The sequence below is a fragment of the Sceloporus undulatus genome, chromosome 4 (genome assembly GCF_019175285.1).
Source record: "Sceloporus undulatus isolate JIND9_A2432 ecotype Alabama chromosome 4, SceUnd_v1.1, whole genome shotgun sequence".
Classification (NCBI taxonomy): Eukaryota; Metazoa; Chordata; class Lepidosauria; order Squamata; family Phrynosomatidae; genus Sceloporus; species Sceloporus undulatus.
The window spans coordinates 104893727-104905460 of record NC_056525.1 but is presented as its reverse complement, the minus strand read 5'-3'; the positions used below and the strand labels follow the sequence as shown (position 1 = coordinate 104905460).

The window sequence follows — 11734 nt, the reverse complement described above, 5'->3', positions numbered from 1 at the left end:
AAAGCGTTAGAGAAGCCTGTACTTCATCGCCTTCCTATTTGCATTCCCGGTTCATGGCCTACATTCTCTAAATCTGGAATCTGGACCAAGAAGTAGTTGTCTTACTGCCGTTTATGGGGAGAGAAACCATCACGCAGGGACCTAACTAAGCATTTTCTCCTCCAGTTATTAGCATCTACATCTATATAGAAAGTAATCTGGACTATTGTTGATCAGTCTTAATCCGAATAGACCCACAGATTCATTTGTTGAAGGGTGAGTCGACACCTCAGCAAATCCAATTGATGCAATGGCTCTACTCTCCTTGTTGTTGCTCCTGTGTGTCTTCGAGTAGTTTCTGACTTACCGCAGACCTTATCATGGGGTTTTCTAGGCAAGATTTGTTCAGAGGAGGTTTGCCATTGACTTCGTTGGGACTAATAATAGAACTGAGGCCATGTCTTTAAAGGAGCTCCTCAGATAGGTTTTGGAGTGCACTTAAAGCAAACACCTACAAATCATTCCACCACATTGCACTATGTTTTAATTACTCTTTTTCCACCGACTTCGTGGTCTAAGCTTTTATTAACCATCTTATAGAGCAGGGGAAGCTAGGAAACTTTCCATAAAGTTCAACAACTCTGGAAAAAACAATAATAGTTGTGTCGGAGGAGGAGGAGGGAAGGATCTTCCAGTTTCTCTTCTGAGTTGCGTACCTGTGTCTGCAGTTTCCGATAATTGGATGGGGGCTCCTAAGGATCATCTAGATCAGTGATTCCCAGACTTTGCTCTTCCAGATGTTTTTCACTTCTTCTCCCTTTAGCCAAGCTGGCTGGGGATTCTGAGAGTTGAAGTCCAAAACATAATATAAGCAGGTTGTTCAGAGTAACCGACTTTAAACCCCAGGTTCTGAGTTTGGGAGGGATTCGGGAAGAGTATACAGTATCCCTCTAAGGACAGGCTATAGCAACCTACCCTGTTTTGGACTGCAACTCCTATCAGCCCCGACTGTCGAGCTGATATAAACTGTAGTCAAAGCCTTCAAGAGTGAGGAGTGTGCGCGTCTTGGTGGACTAAAGCGTAAGTTCCACTTTAGGCGGAGTTACTTCTACTAAAACAGACCCGCCAGCAAGGAAATGATTAAGCTGAGCTTGTCAAATGAAGGGAAGTTTAGCTGTTTTTGGAAATCGCATTAAGTTTTACATTGGGATTCGTCAGCCTCCATGGAGGCAATTAATCCTGAAGGTGGTCCTGCACAGGCCCCATCGAAAGCAATGCTGCTCCAATGCTTGCACTTTGCTCAGGTTTCCCCCGGTGCTTTTGTTAATCAATAGCCAGCTCTGATTTTCTCTCAGAGAGTTACTGGAGTTTCTTCAGGGGCCCTAAGGAATGGGAGATGGTGGTTGAAAGCAATACCAGGTTGCTGCTTCCTTGCCTCCAACCATGAGCAAAAGAGCATTAAAAAGTACCTCTTTCGGAGCTGTTCTTGGATAGAGTCAGAGCAGGAGATTCAGGGAGACAATAGAGGCCTCTGTTGCCGCCGCCTAGTGGCCAAATAGATTATGACAGCTCTCCAGGACTTAAGTTGGACAGTGACTTCCCAAACTTTCAAGTGATGGAAACAATCCAGCTCTAGGGATCTGAAACACCCACATCTATAGTCAATATCGTTTTCTGTTAATTTTTAAACTCTAATTTATTCAGCTAAAAATGCGTTCCAACGAACTATGAGTGTACCATCGCATTAGAAAAGCTTATACCGTACATCTATAAAGTAAGTAGGAGTGAAGAAGAAACAACGGAGGTTCAGTAAACTAATCGAGATTGTCTAGACATAGTCTTTCTCCTTCATTTCTAAATATACAGCACACTGCTTTATACATCCAAGATTTCTTCTTCACTCTAGTGATTCTATGGCCAACTGGAAAAGGAGAGCTGGGAAGGAATCTTTAAATAAGAGATATGAATATGAATTATGTGTTTCATCCGGCAGAAACTCCCCCAATTCTGTGCGCTTCGAAACACATACATGTGATAGAAAGAAAGCACGGTTTTTCTTCCTATTTTGAGGTCCAGATCATCTGTTTTGGGAGGAGGAGGGAGCCATGGGTTTGCCAGCCTTATCTCTTGGCAGCATTGCCCAGAGAAGTTACGATTTTCATTGGGAAACTTCCTTTGATGCCCAGGAATTTTTATTTTTACTAAGGAAGGGAAGAGTCTGTAAAATAATCACAACAGGAAAAGGGCAGAGGAACGCAAGCAAGAAAAAATAAGAGGAAAGAGAGAGAGGAAGAGAGGAAAAGAAAAGAAAAAGACCAACTATTCTCTGGTGCTTAAAATCCCATCTACACGATCTGGAAATTAAAAGCATGTAGTTTTCACTTTCCTCTTCCCCCTTTGCTTGTCTTCTCTAACTCTGCAAAAACGTGTGTGTGTGTGTGTGTGTGTGTGTGTGGTTATATCACACCCAGGCTTACTTTTAGGGTTTTGTTCCCCCTCCCCAAGAGAATTTGGGATAGCAAATCTGAAAGCCAACCCTACATCTACCCAATTGGGCTCTGTGCAGTGAGTTCGCCCGCTTCTCATGAAACCGCATTTTTCCTCTTCTGAGATACACCGATTTCCCCCTTGAAGGGGTTTCCCCTCCGTTAAAATCCGCCACAATTAAATATAATTATTAATCTAGATTAGGCGGAAAGCCCCGAACTCCTTCAGATGACACTTTCAAGATCTGGATGGAGACAAACATCCAAAAAACGGTTCTTTCTTTAGGCTTGACTTTACCTACTTCTGGACGGAGAAATGTCGTCCATCTCGGGCCAGTATTGAAATCAATACTTCGGACCGGGTCAAAGAGAGATTGCTCTCTCTCTCTCTCTCTCTCTCTCTCTCTCTCCCTCTTTCTCTCGCACTCCCCCTTTCTCTTTAAACCAAACAAACCCAAAAGGTCGGAAGGGATTTACTGTTGGAATTTAGTAATCTCCACTTCCAACAAATATTGGGAAACAGAAGGAAGAGGCCCAGGAAGGTGCCCAAGGTTTCTTTCCTCCTCCCTTGTTAATAACTTACCCCCCCCCCATTTTTAGAGGGCAGCCCCACCGACGGATGCTGCTTTTAAGCGGAGTTTCCATAGGATTTCCTTCCAAAGGATACAACGGTGCAATGCCAGCGAGGGAGTCCCCTTGAAACGAGCCCGAAAACGTGGCCGACGTTGCCCTTTTCGGATGACCCTGGCACAGAGAAAGAGAAAAAGAGTAAAAGAAAGGTGGCAGTGAACCTGGGCAAAGCACTGCCTGCCGTTTGGGGGCACTCCTTTCTACTGCCGAAGATGGGACTAGCACAGAACAGTTCTTCCGAACTGCATCTCTCTCTTTTTCATTTTAGCGCCCCTCTCTTTAGATTTATGCAGGTTTCGTCATAGAAACCCACTGGGTGACCCTGGGTGTGTCACACTCTCTCAGCCTCAGAGGATGGGCAATGGCCAAATCGGAAAGGCACACAACAATAAACCAGGGATTTGCCAGGGATTTCTGCCCTACTCGCTTCTTTTCTCTCCATTCATTTATTCACACACACACACAAACACACACACACTTTCTCTCAACCCCCCCCCCCATATAAGCATTAATGGATGAAAAGAAAAAGAAAAATATGATGGGAGGGGGGAGAAATATACATATGCATATGCATATATAATAGATAGATAGATAGATAGATAGATAGATAGACAGACAGACATATATGTATATATGTGTGTATATATATATCGTATATATAGGTATGTATATTTCATATATATATATATTTCGTATATGTGTAGATATATTTCACACACACACATATATATCTATATATACAGTATATGCTTTCCCCATATATATGTATGAATGTATATTTCATATATGTATGTACATGTATGTATATACATCTATATTTCATAAATATATATAATTATTCCATATATACGTGTGTATATTTCATATGTATATGTATGTATTTTTCTTATATACTGTATATGTGTGTATATTTCACATATATATGTAAATGTATGTATATATACACACACATTTCTGCCCCCATCCGCATCTTTTTCTCTTCTTTTCATACAGACAGACAGACAGATAGATTTGTGTGTGTGTGTGTGTATACACACACACATATATCTAAACCACCAAAGGGAACTGAGCCCCCGACCTGCTTTCTGCCTCCCCCAGCAATCCATCCAGAACGACGCGCGACTCCCAGCTTGACCCGCGATAGGAGTTTGTAGTTGGAGACGCGGGGGGGGGGGTCATAAAAGAGAGAGAGAGAGAGAGAGAGAGAGAAGGGAAAGTGGGGAGGAGATTTTGAAGCGAAGGGGGCACCAAACAAGACAGGGGGGTAGTAGATCCCCCCCTTTTTTTCCCTTCTTCTAGAACGTCCTCCCGACCCATTTGTCCTTGGCACAGGGGACAAGCCACCCTTCTCCGACGACACCTGTCCCGATTTAGAACAAAGGGCAGGTGTTTTTATAATCCTCCCTCGGCACCTTTGGCTTCAACCCTCCCCTTCTATATTATAGTTGCCTAGTTTTATTCCGTGGCGCCGGGTGAGAAGCCGGGCCGCATTTTAAACCCAGGGTCCCTCGATGCTTATCGATCGCCTTAATCCCCCCCCCCCCCCCCAAATAAAAACCTTTCCATATGTAGCCATACCTAGTCTTCGTCTGCCTCCCAGCTCTCTAAAGGCGACCCATCTGCAGAGGCGCAGCCGGAAAAGTCCGCATCTGCCAATGTGGGTTTTTTTCCTTCGCCTCCAGCCTTGGAAAGGACATCCTCCTTGCTTTTCCCATTTTTAAAAAGGGAGGCGTGGGACTGTGCCACCCCATAGATATTTATCTAGGAGGAAAAGATTTTTCGGCTTCTTTCTGCAAAGATCGGAATAGCGGAGAATTCTGCCCCCCTCCTTGAATTTGTCATTTTCTGTTACCCAGAGATCAAGAGACAGAGAGAGAGATCTGGAGGAGGCCTTTCTTCCCCATAGATTCACTTAAAGGGGAAGGGGGATGTAATTCTCTGAACTTTGCCTCCTTCATTAGCACCTTATAATTACTCCGCTAATGAGGCCGACATGACACTTGGGTCGGGAGTCATCCTCCGCCTTGGTCCCTGCCGCTTCCCATTATGACTCTCTAACATTCAACAAGAGGCAGGTTCGAGTCTGGTCTTGTTCTCTTCTCTCCCCCCAAAGTCCGACCCACCGTCTGGACGGCTCAACCGGAGCGATCCAGGATCCAAGAGGAGAGGGGATGGAAAAACAGGGGAAAGGAGGAAAGAGGAAAAGGAGGAGAAAACTTAAAAAAAAAAACCCAGGGAAAGGGAAAGGGGACAAAACAATAACACCCCCCCCTCAAAGAGACACCAAACAACCAAAGCGTGATAGAAGTCCTAGGACTCCCGTGAAGGCCTTGCTTCGGTTCCACTCCAGATTAAGAAGCAAGCGGCATGGACCGGAGAGCTCCCTCCTCTTTTTTCTCTTCCCATTTCCATCTCCCTTGGAGGATAAGAAGCCAGCCGCTCTCTTTCGTTCCCTCTTTCTCTCTCTTTTCCTCTCTTTACCCCCCCCCATCCATAATTTGGCTCCGAACCACATTTCACCCCCGCCCCGTCCCATTTGCCGGTCCATTCAAGAAAAGGGGGGGGGGGAAGAGACCAGATCGGGGCTTCTGCTCTCCAGGAATGTGGAGTAAAACTCACCCCCCCCCCCAGACGAGGCAAGGAGGGAAAGAGAGGGGACAGGGGTTGGGGGGAAGAGGAAACACGGAACCATCCCCGGAAAGTGGACTTCAGCCCCGCTCCCCCTTTGGTTAAAATAAGTCCCCCGTGCGGATGCTTGTTTCGCTTTTGCAACGCATGCTTTGGTACTCAGGATCTGTGACATCCCAAAGAAAGGGTCGGTCTCTGTCTGTCTGTCTGTCTGTCTGTCTACCTTCCACCTATCTTCTACCTATATGTCTACCATTGATTATCTATCTATCTGTCTTCAATCTATTTTCTATCTATGTATCTTATTCATCCATCTATCTTCTATCTTCTATCTATCTATCTATCTATCCATCCAACCATTCCATCCATCTTCCATCTATCAGCTATCCATCTTTTTATCTTCCATCTATCTATATACAAACATATGTATGTATGTGTATGTATATATATATATATATATATATATATATATATATATAGGAAATATACATACATATACAGATACACACACATATATGTATATGAAATATACATGCATAATTATCTATTTATCTATCTATCTTGTCTACCTGGGTCTCTGTCTAATTATCCACCTATCCATCCATTCATCTGTCTTATCTATCCATCCATCTATCTGTCTTTTCCTTCACCTCTTGACTAAATTTCTTTCTTTCTCTAAACCGGTCCTCTCCAGGCGCTTTCCTTGAAACTCAAGAGGGCCGAGACGGAGGGTTTCCCCCAAACGAAGAGCCCCACTCCTCCTGGAAGCGGAGAGGGTCCCTGCTAGCGGATGCCTTTCCTCTTCTTCTCCTCCTCCTCCTCATCTTCCGCCCCGCCTCCTTTCTCTTTTCTGGCCTCCCATTGGCCGTCCTGCGCTGAGCGTCAGGCTGGGCCTTCGGGGGCCGCCAATGGAGGGGGGGGACTGTGACTCTGGCAGCGGAACCGGGAAAGAAAGAAAGAGAGAACGAAGCCAGTCCGAAGGAGGGTTTCTCCTTCTCCTTCTTCTTCGCCTTGGTCTCATAAAAAGGGGAGGGGGCGTGACGTCACGGAGCCCGAGAGAGCGTTGGGATCGCAGGAGGCAGTGGGCAGCCTTGGCATCACCATCATCACCACCATCATCCCCATCCTCCCCTCCTTCCTTCCTCCCTCACCACCACGCCTCAACTTTCCAAGAAAGTTCAATAACTCCTGGGCGCAGGCGAGAGACATAGAGCCAACCAGAGAGAGACAGAGAGAGAGAGAGGCTTTGGGTGGGCGAGAGGCTTCTTTCTTTCTCCCTGGGTGCCTTCCTCCTTTCCCTCCTCTTCCTCTTCCTCCTCCATCCTCCTCTTGCGCTTCCTTCCATCATTGAGCCCCAATCCTTTGCCTTGAACAATACACGGGTCGAAGCGGGTGCCGACTCCTCTTTCCCTCTTTCCTTCTCTCTCCTTTTTCCCTCTCTTGGGGTGTGTGTGTATTTGTGGGGTGAGTTACCTTTCCCTCTTTTTCGGGGGCTGCCTTCCCAATGCCGGCGCCCCCTCCCCGCCCCTCCTGGCCCTCCCTCTCCCCTTCCCAGCCTTGAGCTAAGCCTCCTCGGCTGGGTCGCTTGGGTCGGTCTCAACCCCTCCGTCCAAGGAGGCGACAGAGATCCTCTTTCTCTGGAGGGGGAAAGGGGCTCGGAGGGTTTTTCCAGGGAGGGCATGAAGGAGCCCCTGTGAACCGTCCACCATGGAAGGATCTAGCGGCTCCAGCTTTGGGATCGACACGATTTTGTCCAACGCCAGAGCCGGCAGCCCGGGCGTGATGAACGGGGACTTTCGGGGCGAGGCCAGGGCGGCGGATTTCTTGGGCCAGGCCAGCCCCGAGTCGCCTTGCTCGGACATCGACACGGTGGGGACGGCGCCCTCCTCGCCCATCTCGGTCACGGCGGAGCAGACCCCCGAGCAGCAGCCTCTGGGGCAGGAGCCCCACCACCACCTCCATCATCCACAGCAGCCACAGCAGCCACAGCAAAGTTTGCAGCCCTCGCCCCAGCAGCCCTCCTCCTTAGGCAGCTCGGGCAGCTCAGCCCCCCGGACTTCCACCTCTTCTTTCCTCATCAAAGACATTTTGGGAGACAGCAAACCCCTGGCGGCGTGTGCCCCCTACACCACCAGCGTCTCGTCCCCCCACCCCCCCCCCAAGCCAGAGAGCAACGCCGCCAGCGAGAGCTTCAGGCCCAAGCTGGAGCAGGAGGACGGCAAAGGCAAGCTCGACAAACGGGACGAGGCCCAGAACGAGCTCAAGTGCCACGGTGAGTGTCTACCCTCCGTCAAAACGGGGAGTTTCCGACCTCTAGAACGCTCCGAACGCTCCCAACGTTCCAAGCGTTCCGTTGTTTTGCGTTTCGGACGTTCGAGGTTGCTTCGGACGTTCTTGGCGTCTTCCAAACGTTCCGCCGCTAATCAAACCCCAGTCCGCCGCCGATGTTCCGCCAGGCGTGAAATGATGCTCTCTGCAAGGGAGGACCGGCGAGGCGGAGATACGGGCTTAAATTCGGGGATAAGATATTTCGGGAAAATGAAAAACGACCCAGCTACAAAAACTTAAGCGCCCCTTTTCCCATTCCGCCTCCTGAAAACTTTTTTCCCCATATAATTTGTTTAAAATTGAAAAGAATTCGAAAGAAAGTCAAGAGGTGAAAAACAAAACAAATGGATGGATGATGAATAGATAGATAGATGACACAAGAGTGAAACTTTTCATTTGTTTTGTTAAAAATTTGCAAGAGTTCGAAAGAAAGAAAGAGGTGAAAGACAAAAGAGATGGGTGGATGGATGGATGGATGGATGGATAGGCATTGGACAGAGATAAACTTTTCATTTGGTGTTTTTGTTTAAAATGTTCAAGAATGTGAAAGAAAAAAGTCAAGAGGCGAAAGAGAAAACAGATGGAGGGATGGATAAATATATGATAGAGAGATAAACTTTTCATTTGGTATTTTTGTTTAAAATTTGCAAGGATTCAAAAGAAAGAAAGAAAGGTGAAAGAACAAACAGATGGATGGACGGATAAATATATGACAGATAGAGAAAAACTTCATTTGGTGTTTTTGTTTAAAAATTGCAAGAATTTGAAAGAAAAAAAGAAAGATGGAAGACAAAACGGATGGATGGCTAGATAAATATAGGATAGAGAGAGAGAGAAACTTTTCATTTGGCGGTTTTATTGAAAATTTGCAAGAATTCAAAAGAAAGAAAGAAAGAAAGAAAGGTAAAAGGCAAAACAGATGGATGGATGGATGGATAAATATATGATAGAGAGAGAGAGAAAAACTTTTCAATTGGTATTTTTGTTTAAAATTTGCAAGAATTCGAAAAAAGAAAGGAAGAAAGAAAGGTGAAAGACAAAACAGATGGATGGATGGATAAATATAATATAGATAGAGAGAAACTTTTTAATTTGGTGTTTTTGTTTCAAATTTGCAAGAATTCGAAAGAAAGACAGTTAAGAGGTGAAAGACAAAACAGATGGATGGATGGGTTATAGACAGACAAATAAGTAGATTATTTTAACAAATTAAACAAAACCGTATATTTTGAGGAATATTTGTTTCCTCCCCCCACCCCCAAACATAAGGGCAAACAACAAATCTATCCATATATATTTGATGTCAGTTAATCTGAAAGTGTCCTCTTCACGAAAACCCAAAATGACCGCTCGGTTCATGAGATCAATGTGTAGACCAAGCCTTCAAAAATGCCGCACATCTGCCCCCGTTTTAAACACGATTTCAGGGAGGGTTTCCGCAATAATAGAAAATTCGGAGAAAAGAAAAGAAAACGCGTTTTTTGGGGAAAAAATTCAAAGCAGTTGGCCAGACGGAGACTTTTAAAACAAGAAAACAAGTCAAGTCCTTGTGAATGGGGATCACTAGATGGGGGTTTCCTAACTGTGTTGTTTTAAGGAGCGTGCGGTCCATTTGCGGGTTCCTCAATGTAAACATATCGGAGGCTGTGAGTCACTTTCTGGGGGAAAGAGGGGGGGAACCCTCCAGCCCCACATCCCTTAATGGCAAGGGGATTGCTCTTCATTGGGAAAAAAGGCCTTTGCAAATTGCAACACAGGGGTTAAAATAAAATAAAAGGGGGGAAGGGGACACATTTGGCCAATTTCGCAGCCTTCTGATATTTAGCGCCGGCTAATAGAAGGGGCGCTCCAGCCTCCCCTTCCTTTTGCCTTTTTATAACATTAGCATAAGAGTGGTCCAAAAAAACAGATGTAGGGCCTCGTCTAGCCTTTTTTGCCTCCTTTTTTGGTGGTTCCTTGGTGCAGCAACCTCCCCAGTGGGTCAATTAGAGAGATTATTGTTCTTCCTGCAGGGAAGATCAAGGAAAGCCGAGAAAAAGAGAGAGAGAGAGAGACAAGGAAGGGAGAGTTATGGGGGGGGGGGACCCTCGACTACAAACACAGATGGACTGACATATCGATTTCCTAACGTTGCAACCCTCCTCCTTCTCCTCTTTCTTCCTTCCCTATAGCTGTCAGAGCACAGATTTTTTTCTATCTTTTATTGAGGTCCCCTATTATGGGGCCAAGACCCACTTTGGTTTGGGGAAAGTCCCTAGACGTGTTTGGGTGGTCAGTTAATAAATGGGGCGGTTAATTAAGAAGTGGGGTGGTAAAATTAATGAGTGGGGTTAATAATTAATTTATAAGTGGGGTTAGAAAGGAGAGCGAATATAAATTCGGGGCAAGGGAAAGAAAAGAGGGAAGGAGGTAAAATCTCTGTGTGTGTCCCCCCCCCCTCCATTTTGAGAAGAGGAATATTTGGAGAAAGCTGGGTGTGAGAAGAAAAAAAACACCCTTCCTCGTGAATCCATATTTTGGGGAGCCAACCTCACGCCGGGATTGTGCTATAATGTTCAATGTATCGTCTGTGCTCTAGTTTTCTTAATTTGTGGGGTAAAAACGTGGAAGGGGTGGAAATAGGGGGAATAAAAGCATGCAACCCGTGTATAAACGGAGCAATGCGTCTGAATCCAACCAGGATGGGTTTGGTAATGAGACATTCCAGAAATGTGGAAAAATATAAAGTCTCTTTCCCAGCCAACTTGGCGAGCCGGGTCTGGGGCGCCTTTTCTCCGGCCGAGGCGGCTGCCTTTTCTGTACTGAAGGTGAGCCTTGTGTCTTGTGTTTAGGGGCAAAAGAAGAAGGGGACCGGGAGATTTCCAGCAGCCGGGACAGCCCCCCCCGGTGAGAGCCAAGAAGCCCCGCAAGGCCCGCACCGCCTTCTCCGACCATCAGCTCAACCAGCTGGAGAGGAGCTTCGAGCGGCAGAAGTACCTGAGCGTCCAGGACCGCATGGACTTGGCCGCCGCCCTCAACCTCACCGACACCCAGGTCAAGACCTGGTACCAGAACCGCAGGTAGGGAGAGGCCTTGGCAGCCACCGCCGGGGAAAAGAAGGGAGGAAGGGAGGAGGGGAGGAGGGGAGGCAGGAAAGGAGAGAAGGAAGGAAGGAAGGAAGGCATAAATAAGAAAAGGAAGGAAGGAGGAAAACAAGGAAGGTAGAAAGAAGGAGGAGGAATCGAAGAAGGTGGAAAGCAAGGAGGAAGGAAGGAAGGAAGGCATAAATAAAGGAAGGAAGGAGGAAAACAAGGAAGGTAGAAAGAAGGAGGAAAGCAAGGAGGAAGGAAGGAAGGAAAGAAGGGGCTCCTACCCACTCATAGACCTCTACCTAACCCCCCTTGACTAAACCTAAGCCCCACCAAGCCCCTGTCCAAGCCCTGAGAGCCACATCTCCCGCCTAATGCTTCCTGGGAAGCCCATTCCCCTGGTGTCTGACTCCCAAAGCCTGGCTCGTGGGCCTCGGGTGGGCCGCCCCCCCCCCCGCAATCCTTGGCCCTTCTCCCTCCTCCGAAGTCAGCCCCGTGGCCTTCCTGAGCCCAAGATGGGAGCAGGCCTCTCTGGATGTGTCTGGGGCTGAGCTCCACGTGGAATAGACAGAAGGAGGGCTGTGGAGAGGAACAGCTTCTCTTTGATTCTCCCCC

At 46.9% G+C, this 11734-nt stretch overlaps 1 protein-coding gene across 1 annotated transcript; it reads left to right on the top strand.

Annotated features, from left to right (window-relative positions):
• The first annotated feature begins 6994 nt into the window (after positions 1-6994).
• BARHL2 (BarH like homeobox 2) lies at positions 6995-11114 on the top strand. The gene is given in 3 exon segments (XM_042464330.1): positions 6995-7995; positions 10883-10929; positions 10932-11114. Coding segments are annotated over 3 exon segments (795 nt in total). The 5' UTR covers positions 6995-7430.
• Positions 11115-11734: the final 620 nt, after the last annotated feature.